This window comes from Leptinotarsa decemlineata, unplaced genomic scaffold (assembly GCF_025532065.1).
Source record: "Leptinotarsa decemlineata unplaced genomic scaffold, Ldec_3_MD MMD2_tig00000218_RagTag_RagTag, whole genome shotgun sequence".
Classification (NCBI taxonomy): Eukaryota; Metazoa; Arthropoda; class Insecta; order Coleoptera; family Chrysomelidae; genus Leptinotarsa; species Leptinotarsa decemlineata.
The window spans coordinates 5,089,748-5,104,582 of NW_027412545.1; the positions used below are offsets into that span (position 1 = coordinate 5,089,748).

The 14,835-nt window shown below is 34.7% G+C and overlaps 2 protein-coding genes across 2 annotated transcripts in view; one reads left to right on the top strand and one right to left on the bottom strand.

Annotated features, from left to right (window-relative positions):
- Window positions 1–6,036: 6,036 nt before the first annotated feature.
- LOC141481597 (ATP-dependent RNA helicase WM6-like) lies at window positions 6,037–7,403 on the bottom strand. Its single transcript, XM_074173348.1, has one exon. The coding sequence runs from the start codon at window positions 7,401–7,403 to the stop codon at window positions 6,126–6,128; it is 1,278 nt and encodes a 425-aa protein (XP_074029449.1). The 3' UTR covers window positions 6,037–6,125.
- A 6,872-nt stretch (window positions 7,404–14,275) lies between these two features.
- Window positions 14,276–14,835, top strand: part of Traf4 (TNF receptor associated factor 4) — a 174,583-nt gene continuing 174,023 nt past the window's right edge. The window contains exon 1 of the mRNA XM_074173306.1: window positions 14,276–14,416. Within this exon, the coding sequence (XP_074029407.1) occupies window positions 14,385–14,416 (32 nt within the window). The 5' untranslated portion in view covers window positions 14,276–14,384. The remainder of the gene's footprint in view (window positions 14,417–14,835) is intronic.

Here is a 14,835-nt window from a genome sequence, read left to right on the forward strand (position 1 = left end):
CTAAATATAATTCTGAATAGAAATAAACGAGCTGTATTTTCGAATGGTTTTCGAATGCTCATGAACCGTAATAAAATAAATCAATTATGCATTCATGCCACCCACCAAAAAAAAAATAAATTCAATGTTACTGGTATATTAGCCATATTGTCATCCAGTCAGCTAGCCCCCTCTGTAGTGTATGCGACAATGTGCTCTTTCTAATGTCAATGGTTTCCACAAACTTTGTATTTTTCTTAAAATAATTTCAAAATGAATGTTGAGCCTAGTTTTATTAAAGCTGACTCCCGACAACTTACCAAAAGTCGATTTTGAAATGATCGATGGATTTTACTTGAAAAATTTGCAATACTTTGGTACCGAAATGAAAAATGAAAAATTGAAATGGTAGGTGGTATATTCAGTAAGTCTCTTTTATTTAAATGACATTCATTTCAGACTTTGTCTTTTATCGAAGGATGGAAAATTTTGATTTAATTTTTATTTTATCTCGGCAAAGGAGCAATATGATGACTGAAAAGAGAAGCAAAAATATGTACAGTGAAATGTAGAATTACTCCAGAACATATCAATTCAAAAATAACCTGAAAAAATATTTTTCCGAATGTAAACTGATGACACGGAATATGCAGCAAAATAGGTACCCGCCGAGACCTACCTTTTACAAAAAAAAACGTTCGGTAATTATATAGTTGTAACAGTTGTATTCACACCGAGTTGACAACAATAACAACAAAAATGGCGTCTGTCAAATTGGATCATCAGATCTGTGATTGGATATTAAAAACGAATACATTTGGCAACTCCGCTCTAGACACGATCAATTTTATTGGTCAACAGACACGCGGCCAACTTAAATTCTTGCTTTTCTAATTATTCTTTTTTCTGCAAATATAAAGAGATTTTGGGACCGATTAGGCTAGATAAGTATAATATACCCCTAACTCGATCAGTCTATAAGCAAACCAGTATCATCTTCCATAGCATGAAACAAGCCCATTAGAGGTGTTGTCACTGTCGAGTGGTATCATTGTGGATACTTTACTTATATCTGAAATATTTTCAATTTGATATGTCCATACATCTCTATTAGAACTAGTGTGTCAATATACTTGCTGCAATGTAAATAATATGCCGAGAACGTTTGTATGGGGTATAGGGATATTGTTTTATGATCAAATACTTCATACTCTGAATTCATTCAAATCAAAAATGGTTTTACTTTCACTTCAATTGAATAAATGTATTAAATCTCGTTTCAGAATAACGGGTGTTGAAGTTGTAATGAATAAGTGGTTATTTCTTGACTGATTATAATATATTTCACTTATCAAACTTAGGCTAATATTGATGTAATTAGATTTATAAGAGTAAAAAATCATTGTATATAACTAGTATCATACAAATTGAATAATTGAAATGAAACGTTCTCAAATTGTGCCCAAATAGTAATTATATGAAAACTAAAAGTAAAACTGAAGCAAACCTCCACCTCAATCTTGACCTTTCTCTTGCTTTATGATACGATTGGACCTTTTCAGTGCAAACAAATTATTCGTCGTACTTTAAAATGTTATTCTTCTGGGTTGATAAATAAAAAAAGGCTTTTGAGAGTCAGCCAGTTGGGTATAAGAAATGCACTGTATAGATCGATTCCTACTAACGAAATTATTGATATTCATTGCATTTCGCATGACCCGGGCTGGAAATCACAAGTTCGAAGGTGAATATTTCAACTTGCTTTAGTATATGTTTTGAAAAAAAGTTGAGGCATTAATCGATTTTTTTATTCGTTCAGTAAAATATAAATAAAAAAAATTTTTAGGATGCTCAAAATTCAAACCCTAACTTGCAATACAAGAATCAAGTCTTCTCATTGATTGTCGCACACTTTCCAAAATTCTTTGGGTGATGAAATGTGTCTTCGAGAAACTGTCTGTATATCACACCATTGAGTCAAGGATGAAGAAAATGTCTCATGACTTTATCACCAATGCTAAAATTCAATAGATGCAATAGCATTTAGATTGAGATAATCCTGGAAATCATTGTTATGAAAGTTTCTGCTGGTCTCCTGAGAAAACTTCATAATTTCGTCGTTACCGAATATCAAATATTCGATTAACTTACTCTACGGTGACGTATCCCCACTCACAATGGGCTCGTTTAGAGTTGCCAACCGTAGCGGAATTCCACTACTGTAGCGGAATTTATTCGACGGTAGCGGCGTAGCGGGTTTGAACATAAAATAGCGGAATTTTCTATAAATAATCAATATTGAAAAAAAATATGGAATTAGAAGAGGCAGTGGATAGCACTCGAAGCTGACACTTGAATAATTGAATGCACAGTCAATACGTTTAGTCTTAGTAGCTGAGGTCATTACATGATGAACGAGAAAAAGAATATTTTTGGCTATTTTCATTCATATCATAAACCATATAACCTCCAATATCTTGAAACTAAAAGTCTTGACGTAACAAATTACAGTGGAAATGAAAGATAGATCTGATTGTAGTTCGAGTGAAAGAGCTACCGCAGTTGAAATTGACGGGAAAGAGAAATGTTCAAGAAAATACAAAAAGTCTCGCAAACAAACTTTCTCAACATTGATTATCTGATTTCGAAATCATCATTTCAAGGTAAGAAATATTTGGTCGTGACTACAGCTTTCAAAAATTAACTGCTGTAAATTTCGAAAATTAGGTACCATCTACTGACTTGCGCGGTTGGAAATTAGCATGATTCTGATTCCTGACACTAGTGACATTTCACTTTAGTGGTATCTGAACGGTACACAAACTACAAACTGTGAGTTCTGTGGTGTTTAATTTTGAATAGGGCGCATGCGCGAACTGATTCCGTCAGATATACAAGCGTAGCGGAATATGATGCAGTGTAGCGGAATTTTAGTTCATGTCTAGCGACTTTATAGTTCATCCAGTTGGCAACACTAGCGTCCGCTAGTCCACACGGCGATTCATTAGTATTGAAATGTGCGTATATCTGACTTTAAGAAATATATTTTGCGACCCTGGAAATTGTTTGCTGCAATAGCTGTAACAAATAATTTCTCCTACGAAGAAAGAGGTGCTGTTGAAACCAAATGTCCTAAAAGTACATGGAAGTAGAACTGTTGAAATAATTTGATTTTATAGTCTGTCTAATTTGACAGCATTTAGGGTACCATAGGTACAGAAGGGTCCTATAATATACTATCCTAATATTGAGTGTTTGTGGTTATTGAGTAGGCACAAAAATACTTAGCTGCTGATTTGCCCGAAACCAATATCGAACAATGAATGGAGTGTGTTCCATACGTGAAAAAAATGATAACTTATCAAAAATTTCCTCAGTTTCTGTACTTTATAACAATGGTTACCATTCTTTGTTAAAATATATCACATTAATTCGATATGCAAATTGTCGACTGGTCTAATGTTGACCGGCTTCAACAGCGGCATATACTGTTTTTTCAGATTTTGACAGTCTTCATTAATTGGATGTATACGTGGTTCATCGGAATTTTGACACTTCTGGTAGTCCTGAACACATCCGCAATTCGAACTCTTCAATAATTCGACGCATGGTGCTCTATTTTCAAATGCAACCTTTAATATATTTTTTGTATCTCGAATCGAGTCACCACCAAAATACCCTTCAAAATTTATATCTTTCCTTCCTTTCTGAGCGTGAACAATTTAAAGTTCACAAGAAATTATTTTCTTTTCAATCGTTATGGACTGATTTGTTACCTACGAGTACTAACGATCAGTTGCAACAGTGCAGAAAGGAGAACGGTGATTCAATCAAATAATTGACATTCCATGGCGAACAAATCTCTAATTTTGAACTGGTCGACTGCTTTCGCAGACACATTCCAGAATACATTGGGTTATATATGTTCCGATATTTATATATCGAAAACCCACTCACACAGGACAGTATCTGAACCAGAAATCCAACCACCATCAATCGACTAAGACTCTACTAGGCCGTGCCGTCGGGCTCTGTAATATAAAGAAAGGTCTCAAAAGGGAACTAGGCATCATCAAAAACGACCTTCAACGGAATGGTTACTCCAGAGTGATGGTAGAACAGGTTTTAGCTAGAAGACAGCAAGAGCTCCACAAGGAAGAGAAGCCTCCACAACTAGTACTTGTACTTCCCTACATCAGAGGATTATCGGAAAGGATACGACAGATTGGGTCCAAGTATAACATCAGGACCTGCTTCAGATCTGGGAACATTATCCGTAGCAGCCTCACGAAAACCAGACCATCAAACGCGGGCTGCGATTCCAAGAATTGCATTTACCGGTTATCCTGCGAATGCGGTGAATCATTCATCGGTGAAACTAAGAGGCCATTGAAAGTTCGCATTGCTAAGCACAAGAAACACACACAGCGAAGAGAAATCAGCAAATCCGGAATAGCAGAGGATGTTTGGGCTCATCAACATAATATCAAGTGGGCTCAAGCTGAAATCATCCACAAAGGGGAACACTGGTTTAGGAGAAAATTCAAAGAAGCCGCGTATATGTTTTCCAACAACGAAATTAGTCAAGTTAGCGTAGAGATACGTAACATATGGAAACCTCTAATCAAACGAAAAACGACCAACTCCCGCTAAAAACCAATGAAGCGGAGAGAGAGAAGAGGGGATAGGTGAAAGAACTCGAATGGCCTATAAATAGTCGGATCTCGGAGGAATAAGTCCAGTTATCACCCGAAGACAATTCTGGATACTAACAATCGAAACGTCGTGACGTAACTTGGTTTGAAATCTTTCAATTTTAATTTTTCATTTTTCGTTAATAATAATTTTTAATTTTCAGCTTTTATTGATATTTCAATTTTTATTTTTTGGTTGTTGTTTGGTTTTATGTTATTTCTTTGTAATTTCCGTATTTTTGTTCAAATAAAATTGTTATTTTCGGATAATTTTTTTAATATTTAACAGGAATTTCAAATCAATTTATATTATATCAGGCAAGACAACAATTTGACTTCTTATTATACTAAGCCTGGGAAAATCAGCGACAAGTGGAAATGCAATATCAGGATTCAGGACAGCAGGAGTTTTCCCTCTTAATCCAGGAGCCTTCAGTGAGAACATTGAGTAACCCGTTGAGAGAAATATCGGACATGCAACGCAGGCCCAATCAATTTCAGATCCAGGCCCAAGTGGATCCATTCAGACGGTGGATCAACCAACACCAACAAAAGTAATTAGCGAAGTGTCTACACTGCCTGTAAAACTACACGAAGTCCGCAAACGAGCTACAAGTAAGCATTCCTTTGACATCTGAAGAGCATATTGAAAAACGGAAAATTTTACGTAACGAAAGGTAATTCATAGGTTGTCTGATAGCAGCTGCGAAAAAATTCCCATCGTTTTCAATGATACCTCTGAAAGTGAAACTGAAGACAGATGATGATAACTGCAAAGGTTGTGGTGATAATTATTAAAAGATACAACTGATAGAAGATTGGATACAATGCAATATTTGCATGTTCAGGGTGCATGAAAATTGCACCGAATTTGAGGACAAGGATTCATACTGCGGTAATGAGAAAAAAGAGCTAAAAGATCTCAAGGGCAAAGAGAAAAAAAGGAGTGGCATCTCTACTCGACTGCTATGGATATCATTCCCGGACATTCTGGGAGAAATGGTCAGTCCTAATTTTTCTTACAAATTTAAAACTACGTTATTGCATTTCTCAAAGTGATTCATCGATAATATTTAATAAAAATTATAGGTGAAGTTAAATTTTTGTGTTAATTAATGTTTTATTCATTATAATTCCTTCAAAGCAGAGTTTCAAAGTTACTAGGGCTATCTCCACCGGAATTACCCTATATCTGACTAACATCTGGTAACCAGGTTTGTTGAATAGAGAGAAGGTCCTCCAGTTGGTTCACAGGTGAGAGTTTTTCCACCAAACCCCATGTATCCAATTAAACATACAGCCTATCTATATTAACAAACTATATTTTCTCAACTGAATCACATTAAAAATTACATTTTCTCAACTGAATCACATAAAAAATTACATGAAATATAAAGCACAAAGGAAATAGCAAACACCGAACCATTCTGCAGGCAGCCTTCATTCACAGGATTATCGACCCTCAATGTAGTAGCTGAGATCAATTTCATCAGGTAACTCTGTAATAGCAACATCAAATCTCTCTTGGACCTTTTTCAAAATCTTGACATCCCCCTCTTCGGAAACGAAAGTGATGGCCAAACCTTTTGAACCAAACCGGCCTGCTCTAGCCACTCTGTGTAAGTAGGTATCGGAGTTTTCTGGCATATCATAGTTGAAGACAATATTGACCCTTTCAATGTCCATGCCACGCCCAAAGAGATTCGTAGCTACCAATATTCTCTTTCGGAAATCTTTGAATTGCTCATACCGAGACAGCCTCTCTTTTTGGTTCATTCCTTTGTGAATTCCGATGGCTGGGAAATTCTCTTCAGTCAGCAACTGTTCTAGAGCCACACACCGTTTAGCTGACTTCACAAAAATGACTACCTGATTGAACTCGAGAACATCGAGCAACTCAAATAAGTTTTTATTCTTTTCATATTCTTTGAGTTTAACGTAATGCTGTTGTAATCCATGCAACGTCAGTTTGGCTTCATCGTCTACATATACCTCCAGTGGATCTTCCATGAATTTCTGGCACACTTTCCTAATTTCTCTGCCGAGTGTGGCACTGAACATCATCACTTGCTTGGTATGTGGTGTGTTTCTGAATACTTCCTGGACATCTCGCCTCATATCCAATAGTTCCAGCATTTTATCACACTCGTCAAGGATGAAATGTTTCAGGTGCTTCAGGTTTAGCTTTCTTGACTTAACAAGCGCCAAAATACGCCCAGGCGTACCTACAACAATGTGCGGGCATTTGTTTTTCAATATTCGTTCGTCGTTAGCAATAGGCATACCTCCGAAAAAGACGCCCACCTCGACACTAGACATGTATTTACTAAACCTCTTGTACTCATTGCCGATTTGGACGGCCAGTTCGCGAGTGTGGCACATCACCAAAACGTTAACAACATTATCTGCTGGTTCCAGTTGTTGCAGTGTTGCCAGAACAAACACTGCCGTTTTGCCCATACCCGATTTGGCTTGACATAAAATGTCCATACCAATGACTGCCTGAGGAATACATTCATGTTGAACTTCTGAAGGGTGTTCAAAACCGCAGTCAACAACAGCTCTTAGAATTTCCGATTTCAATAAAAAATCTCTAAAGCCTGAACTGTGTATGGATACATAAGCTCCTTTGGCACCTTCCTCCTTTACTTCATTAGCTGTGGGCTCAGCGGTAGTCTGTTCAGTATTCACTTCATCTTCGTAGTCCAAAAGAGCATCTGCATCTGCCATTGTTTAAGAACTGAAATGAAAGAACAATATGTGAGTACAAATTGAAAAAAACTTGAATTTGTAGTGGCTGCCGAAAATTGATAGCTTCAGAAATATCTTCTGTTTACATCAAACTCATCAATACATCAATTTGATTTAAGGACACTGAAATTATTCATTTAATGAAAAGATGTACACACTTACCTTCTTTTTGAGTTTAATATACCCCAAGCGGCCAAACCTCGACACCACAAACAAGAAACGGATAGAAAAGAGAATGAACGATATTTTATTCCCCAAACACAAATTAATAATAACGATTTCTATATGTTGTCGTTCCACTCCGCACTATATTTGACAATGAATACTTTATTTTTGTTTGGAGTAACCTTTTATAAGTAAGAAATCCTAGTTACCTGAGAACAGGTAAGAAATCCCATTTACCTATGGAGATGGACATGTTCTCTCAAAAGTAACATGTAATAGTCGTAACCCTTTCACATATAATATTGTGTATTAACTTTCATTGTGTTACTGTTATTCGAATAAAGTATATAAAATTTTAAGTCGAAATTATTGTGGATCAAATAGACAAATAATCTGTGGCCCTTCTACGCTTCCGTAGATACTTATGCTACAAGGTATCCGGAAAGTCCGAAACCATTTTTAGATATCTTTAAAATATTATTCTTCAGTTTTACGAACTTTGGATCATTCAAAAGCAAAATTATTAAAAGTAAAACGGTGGTGGACAATGTAGATAATGCAATTACAGTGCTTGGGTACTTCACAGATTTTCCAGAAGAATCTATGAAATATGCGGCCCGAGATTTGGAATTGAATAAAATGAGTAAGACAAGAAGAAATTGAAAGACTGGAAAAAGTAAGACAAGAAGATATGGAAAAATTGGTAAAAATGAGGAAACAAGAGACAGATAGCAGGAAAGAAGAAATGAAAATCCAAGAAAAACAACGAAATGGAGATATGGAAAAATTGGAAAGAAAAAGACAAGAAGATATGGAAAAATTTGAAAGAAAAAGGAATGACGATATGAAGAAGTTATTTGGAAAATTAGATGAACAGACAAATAATGTAAAAAAATTTAATGAATTAGAATTATCAGAGTATAAAAAGACCATAGAAGAAAATGTGGAAAAAATTTCACAGGAGGTGAAAGATCATAGAAAAGAAAGTGAAGATCAATTTGACCAGGTACATGGGAGAATTAATACAGCAGAAGAAGGGTTAGTTCAGGAAATCAATTTAAGAAGAGATGAAAATTTAAATAAAAAGATAGACAGGTAAAATAAATTAACTAGAGATAAAGTTAAAGAACATGAAAATAATATTATTGAAAAAGTATTAGGCATTAATAATAAAATAAAACAAGCTGAGAGAAAAATTACTTACAAAGAAGATTTAGTACGACCAAAAATAACATTAGGTAATGAAAATAAATTAATTTTCATTAGAAATATAATGAAACAATATCCAGTACCATTTATTGAATTTATTAAGAATAAATATGAACATCTTTCATTCCATGAAATTAAAGAAATAGTTAGAAACCAACTACAAGACGAAGCATTATTGTGATTCAACGATAAACAAAAAGAATTGACAATATTTTGGAGAATTTTCAATTACATTTCTTATGTTTTTCTGGGGACCATCACAACAAAAATGCTATGCAAATATATAGTGTATCATAATATTTGAATTGCAACAACCTCAGTTTTCAGGGTAACACTGATAAGCGGTGTCAGAATAAATGTAATACTGTTTTATACCCAGAATCATTCGTGTTGAAAACACAAATGCAATCTGCTCTTGAACTGACAAAATGGTTTAGACTTTTACGGCAGAGGTTTTCAGTGTCATTGCTTTTCGAGTTTGAAAGCCGTGGATTTTTGGAATTTCTTCCTGACGTTTCGCTGGCGCGAGTGGCTAGCTTCTTCAGAGTCATCGGACAGCAAGCCATGATGGTTAAACCTCTGAAGAAGCTAGCCACTCGCGCCAGCCAAACGTCAGGAAGAAATTCCAAAAATCCGCGGCTTTGAAACTCAAAAAGCAATGGCACTGTTATTAAACAGGAGACAGTAAACAAAATGATATTTTAAATTTATACAGGGCAAAAATGAAAACCTATAATGATGAAACTAAACTAATAGTCACCATTTCAGAATAATTTTGACATAAAAGTTAACAATTTCAAAAAAGTGATGAAATTTAAGACCTGTACAAACAAGAAATTTTTCACCGTGTGTTTTTATTTCTATTATCTTGAGTATTATTCAATAGTTCACTATTTGAACCTTTCAAATAGTGAAATTGTTAGATCAGATAGAACAGTTAGTTTGGAATTGGGTAAATACTTAACAAAATATGTTTTAACTGAAATGTCTGTAGTTTTTTGCAGTAACAAGTATTTTGAAAAATCAATTTACAATGGTTTGATAGTGAAATAACCCTTCAAAGTATTTTTTTTTGAACAGTTTGACGAATAGCAAATAACTTGGCACAGCATACCGTAAAGTATCCACATATTACAAAGTATCATCTAATAGTGAACAAAGAAAACATTAAAATATATATCTGAATAACATCTAGTAACCAGTAGAGTCAGTCATACATAATTGATGAGTATCTCGTTCCAGTAGGTAACGACGTTGTTGGCATTGTTTTGTTGAACAGAGAGAGGTTCTCCACTTGGATAACCTCACCTGTGAGTTACCGATATGAACTGCATTTTTCTGTAATTAAAATTATAAACGTACTAGCCATATGGTAACTATGAATTAATTGCTGATTACATCTATCATAGGTAATTCAACGTATGCACACTTGTGACATCGAATTTTTAAAATTGCATAGGACATTGCAATCAGATTCAACCGTTATTAGGTTAAGATTTAACTTGAATAGTTATTTAAAAAACATCAATTCGCTATTCATCTCATACTGAAGAATCATTTTTCCGTGAATGTGTAACATTTTTCTAAATTGAAGGAGAGTTTATTCGTTCGGCTCTATTCACACATCTTGTTCAAAATTTCTGCAAATGACACAATCTCTAACTGTCCGTACCTGTTCAAATACTTTGATGGCACCTAAAAATGTCAACAATCTGAAGACTTCAATACACATTACATGTTATCAATAAATTGGACACTAGATTGGAACCATGTGGCACACCGTTGGAGAAGCAAGTTCCTAGCATTTTTTTTTCGTTACCAGAATTCATTTTTATTGTCTTCGACAGCAGTTAGTCTACGACTTACAGTCGCAGACCAAGGACAGAGATATTAACCTGCCTAGGACCTATGCGACTGTATTTCAAGCATAAATCTGTGCTATTGAATAATTGTGTGCGGAGAGATTGGTAGAATTCCACCTCATACACAAGTCAACAAAATTCTCAGTCAATCGGTGTTGAAAGCTCTTGGCTCCTATCCAGCAACGTCTAACTTTGGTAGCAAATTGGTAAAAACGACTCTCCTCAATAGGAGACTGCTGACTTCCTTGCAAAGGAGGGTGCAAGCAGTTTCATCGGACCAGAACCTGTTATTGGTATCGCTTTAGGTTTTGCCAAATAAACATTGAACTCCTGGATGGCTTGAAGATTTCTTCTGGCAAAATCTTCCAGGATTGGCTCCCTCCAAGGTGTTCATTCACCCATCGAAGCTTGAAACCAAACAATTGTTGGACTACAGTAGAGATGAACTATTATGTCTAACGAGCCATCTCACAGAGGCGACACATACTGTCGCAGAGAGCAGAGCACGTACTTTTTGCCTGATCCGTTGCGGACCGAGTCAGTTTTTTCACAATATTAACTAATTGGCTTCGTTAAGAAGCTGGGTTTATTTGATCGAGTGGAATAGGGTTGCGGTGGCAGGTTGAATAGACCCACTCACTTTTGATCTAACCTAACCTAACCCAGTAAGTAACTAGTACGAATGATTTTTATGAAACATCATTATATCAGATCCATATCTTTAAGTGTTGAATGGTCATGAAATTTTCATAAGAAATGTGGAAAGCAGTGATTTTCTATTGAATAAAAGTTATGATTAACCAGGAATTTTTCAAGTTGACTTTTGAAAATCAATGTATTCGTGTTGATCGTTATCTGATAGTAGATTGTAAATTATTGGTGCTATATGATTCCAGAGGCAAAATGATTTTCCCAATTTCTAATAAGCTAATTATTGAATTATTTTTGTAGATTGAGTTCTTGTTCTTGAACAAATACCTGCTTATGCCCAGTATATTATAAAGCGAAGACTCCTGAATGAATCTGTACATGACATTTTATAGTCTAGTGCCAGCATTGAACGAATTATGTGCTTTTGAACAATGAAATTATAACGTGATGAGCTTGATAGCCCCCAAAAAGTCCATATCTCAATGCCCTTTGAACATATGCGTAATAGAGCTACAACAACTGTAAGATTCAGAATCCCTCTCATGTTCATGAATTGAAAAGCTACTGTTTGTAACTTAGATGTAAAGATGCGTTCGAAACTATGGTTTTTGTCCGAAAATCTCGGTGTTCTATAGGCAAATTTTTTTTTTTTTGGAAAAAACGCTTTTTTCTTTCACTTCTCCATCTCTATATAAAAAAAGTGTGAAAATTCCAAATAAAGAAAGAAAGTAATTGAGTTCCAAATAAACTCTTTACAAAGATGTGTAGATCATGCAAAGACGTTATTTTCATATCCAAACTGGAATATAAAGCCATCTCTACACAACTCCTTTCACATGAATTGAATGACTAAACGAAAAATACAAATTTTATATGAACATTGCATTATACGAAAATCAAGCTTTCCTATTAAGTTTGTACTTCAAAAATTCGTTAAGAAATTGAATCAGATATCATTCATAGGTACGCTACACAATATAATACATGAAAGAGTTACGATATAAAATTTCACTCACATGAAACACTATCGTCCTCAATTGCGGATTTCGAAGATTCCGAATAAGACACTTGTCTTATTACCTCATCTGCACCATTCTGAATAATATTGCAGGAAGAGGCAGTCATTCATAACATTATGACTTTATGTCACGGATGAGATGAATCTATTTATGTCACAATAACAGTTCATAAAGACATTCATACGCTCATTGGATTCGATCCGTCGTACTGGTAATGGGTGAATTATTAATCAGTCGGACACAGCGTTTACAAATAATAAAATTTATTAATACCACCAACAACACGACAAACAGAAAAAATAACAGTGGAACCTCGTGGTTCACGGCCGAAATCTCAAAACACAATGAATGAATTCCTCGGCTAAAAATTTAAGTAACTTTCTCACTGACAAAAGGTCGAGTTATAACTTTAGTCAAAAAGGAACAACCACTTGCACCCTTGTCTTATCTTATAAAAGTGTTAACAGTGAGTACCTACTCGAAACATCCCAAGTGGCTTCGTTCTAAATATCCATCTATTTTTTTGGCAATAAACTTTCTTTCCGAGAGAAGAGGGCATTTCAATGATATACGAAAAAAAAAAAAAATACAAAAATGTAAAAATTAAAATAAAAGAAATAACATGAGAAACCCAAGCAGATAGATATTTTGGATGACTGCTCGATGAGAGTAATGAAAATTTAATTTTCTGACAAGAATTTATAATACAAAAATAAAAATCAATAACAAAATGAAATGTTTCTGAGCTAAACAGTTGTAGGAAAAACACTACGTATCCAATATATTGGAATATTTAATTGAAAGGAAAGAGATAATTTTTTGAGAAATCAGATTTTGGGCTTTCACTTTTCCATCTTTATGTTCACATGAAAGTAGTTATATGTTGTTGTTAGAATATGTTTTTTCAGTTAATCAGTTATCGCAACCCTACGAACGACAATCATCAGAAGTCGAAACTTGTGTGAACTGAGGACTAACGAGGTCTTACCTTTTAACGTGTGATTCCTAACACGGGTTGTACGATAGCAAGTGAAAATCGAGCGTTCAGCCTGGGGCTTGAACCTTCGACTCACACATCGGCCTATTGACTAAGTGAACAAAGCACCCACCGACTATCGACCGAAAGTTTTTTTTTTTTCGTGTAATTCAATGTCCATGTGGAGGGCTTTTCCGTCCAGTGTGAAGGAAATGTCTATGCTTGCACTACACTTCTCTGTAAAGAGTTTATGTTTGACCTAATTGATTTTTCTTCCTTCTTTTGAAAATTTCTTACAATGTTTTGTACAAAGATGGAGGAGTGAAAAAAAAATGTTTCACAAAATCTCTACTAAAAATGCACCCTTCATAATTTAAAATTTCATAATCTCATCATTGCTCTTGAAAATATTATGTTTCAATTCCATTACGAATTGTGTACAAACTGACCAGTTGCAAACTCCCGGTTTGCATCTGAAAGACACTTTCGTGTATGATCCACACATCTTTGTGAAGTTCCTCGGTTTCTTCAAAATTATTTAAACAGTTTTATAAAACGATTTTCTCTATGAATAATTTGGGGATTTTTTAGTATTTCCAACAGCATCATTTTTATCGCCATCACTGTTACGACAATCAAATATTCATCAAAATTTAAAAAACAAATAAATGTTCTTATTACCAGATGTTCCGCTGTAGATCTAATGTCCCCTATAACAATTTGTGGTGAAATAAGAATCATGAAAATAGAGTGTGGTTCACCGATAAACGCATTTTAGTGCTCTCATTTCACAGACTGAACGGAAACATTTGGTGTTACATCAATAATATAACTGAGGGGCACAGAAACGTATTCTACGAACTGACTTTATTTCTATATTTGTGTCTCCAAAGGCCAAGTCTGAGAGCGATATCAGTTATTTATACGGATGTGAATTTAGTTGTAAAAATTATGTTATTATATGATAACAACGTTCATCCGACGTTTCTTTGAATTTGATTTAGTGAATCTGTGACGATTTACGAAAAGTGTTGTTTTAAGTGAAAAGTGAGACAAAAGAATTTTTCTGATCTTCACGATGTCTTTGCCGATTTACTTCAATATTTTCACGTAAGTACTGAATAATCTTCAAATAAACAATTTGAACCAAGCTTTTCAATCACAATAACAATCATATATACAGTGCATTTCTTTAATGTCCCCTCCCCTTTTATTTTTTGAACGAGTCGACTCAAAAAATTGAAATTTGGTATAGTGAAATTAATGCATGAATACTTTATTTTGAAGTGAAATTTACAGATGAAACTTTCAAGATGGCGACTGGGCGCCATCTGGGGAAAAAAAATAATTGGAAAGAGGGGTCTTGCGACACATCATTTTGAAGATCCTGCCGAGTAGGTACTTCATAACCCTAGAATATGAAGTCAATATCTTCACCTACTACATAATGGCAGAACATTTAATAATTTTCTGAAGACTAACACATTAATATCGATATTTCTAGAAATATTGCTTTTTATCTGCCTTAT

What these genes read in the sequence shown, in the direction of transcription:
- LOC141481597 (XM_074173348.1), bottom strand. Translation starts at nt 7,403, where the DNA reads ATGGCAGATGCAGATGCTCTTTTGGACTACGAAGATGAAGTGAATACT.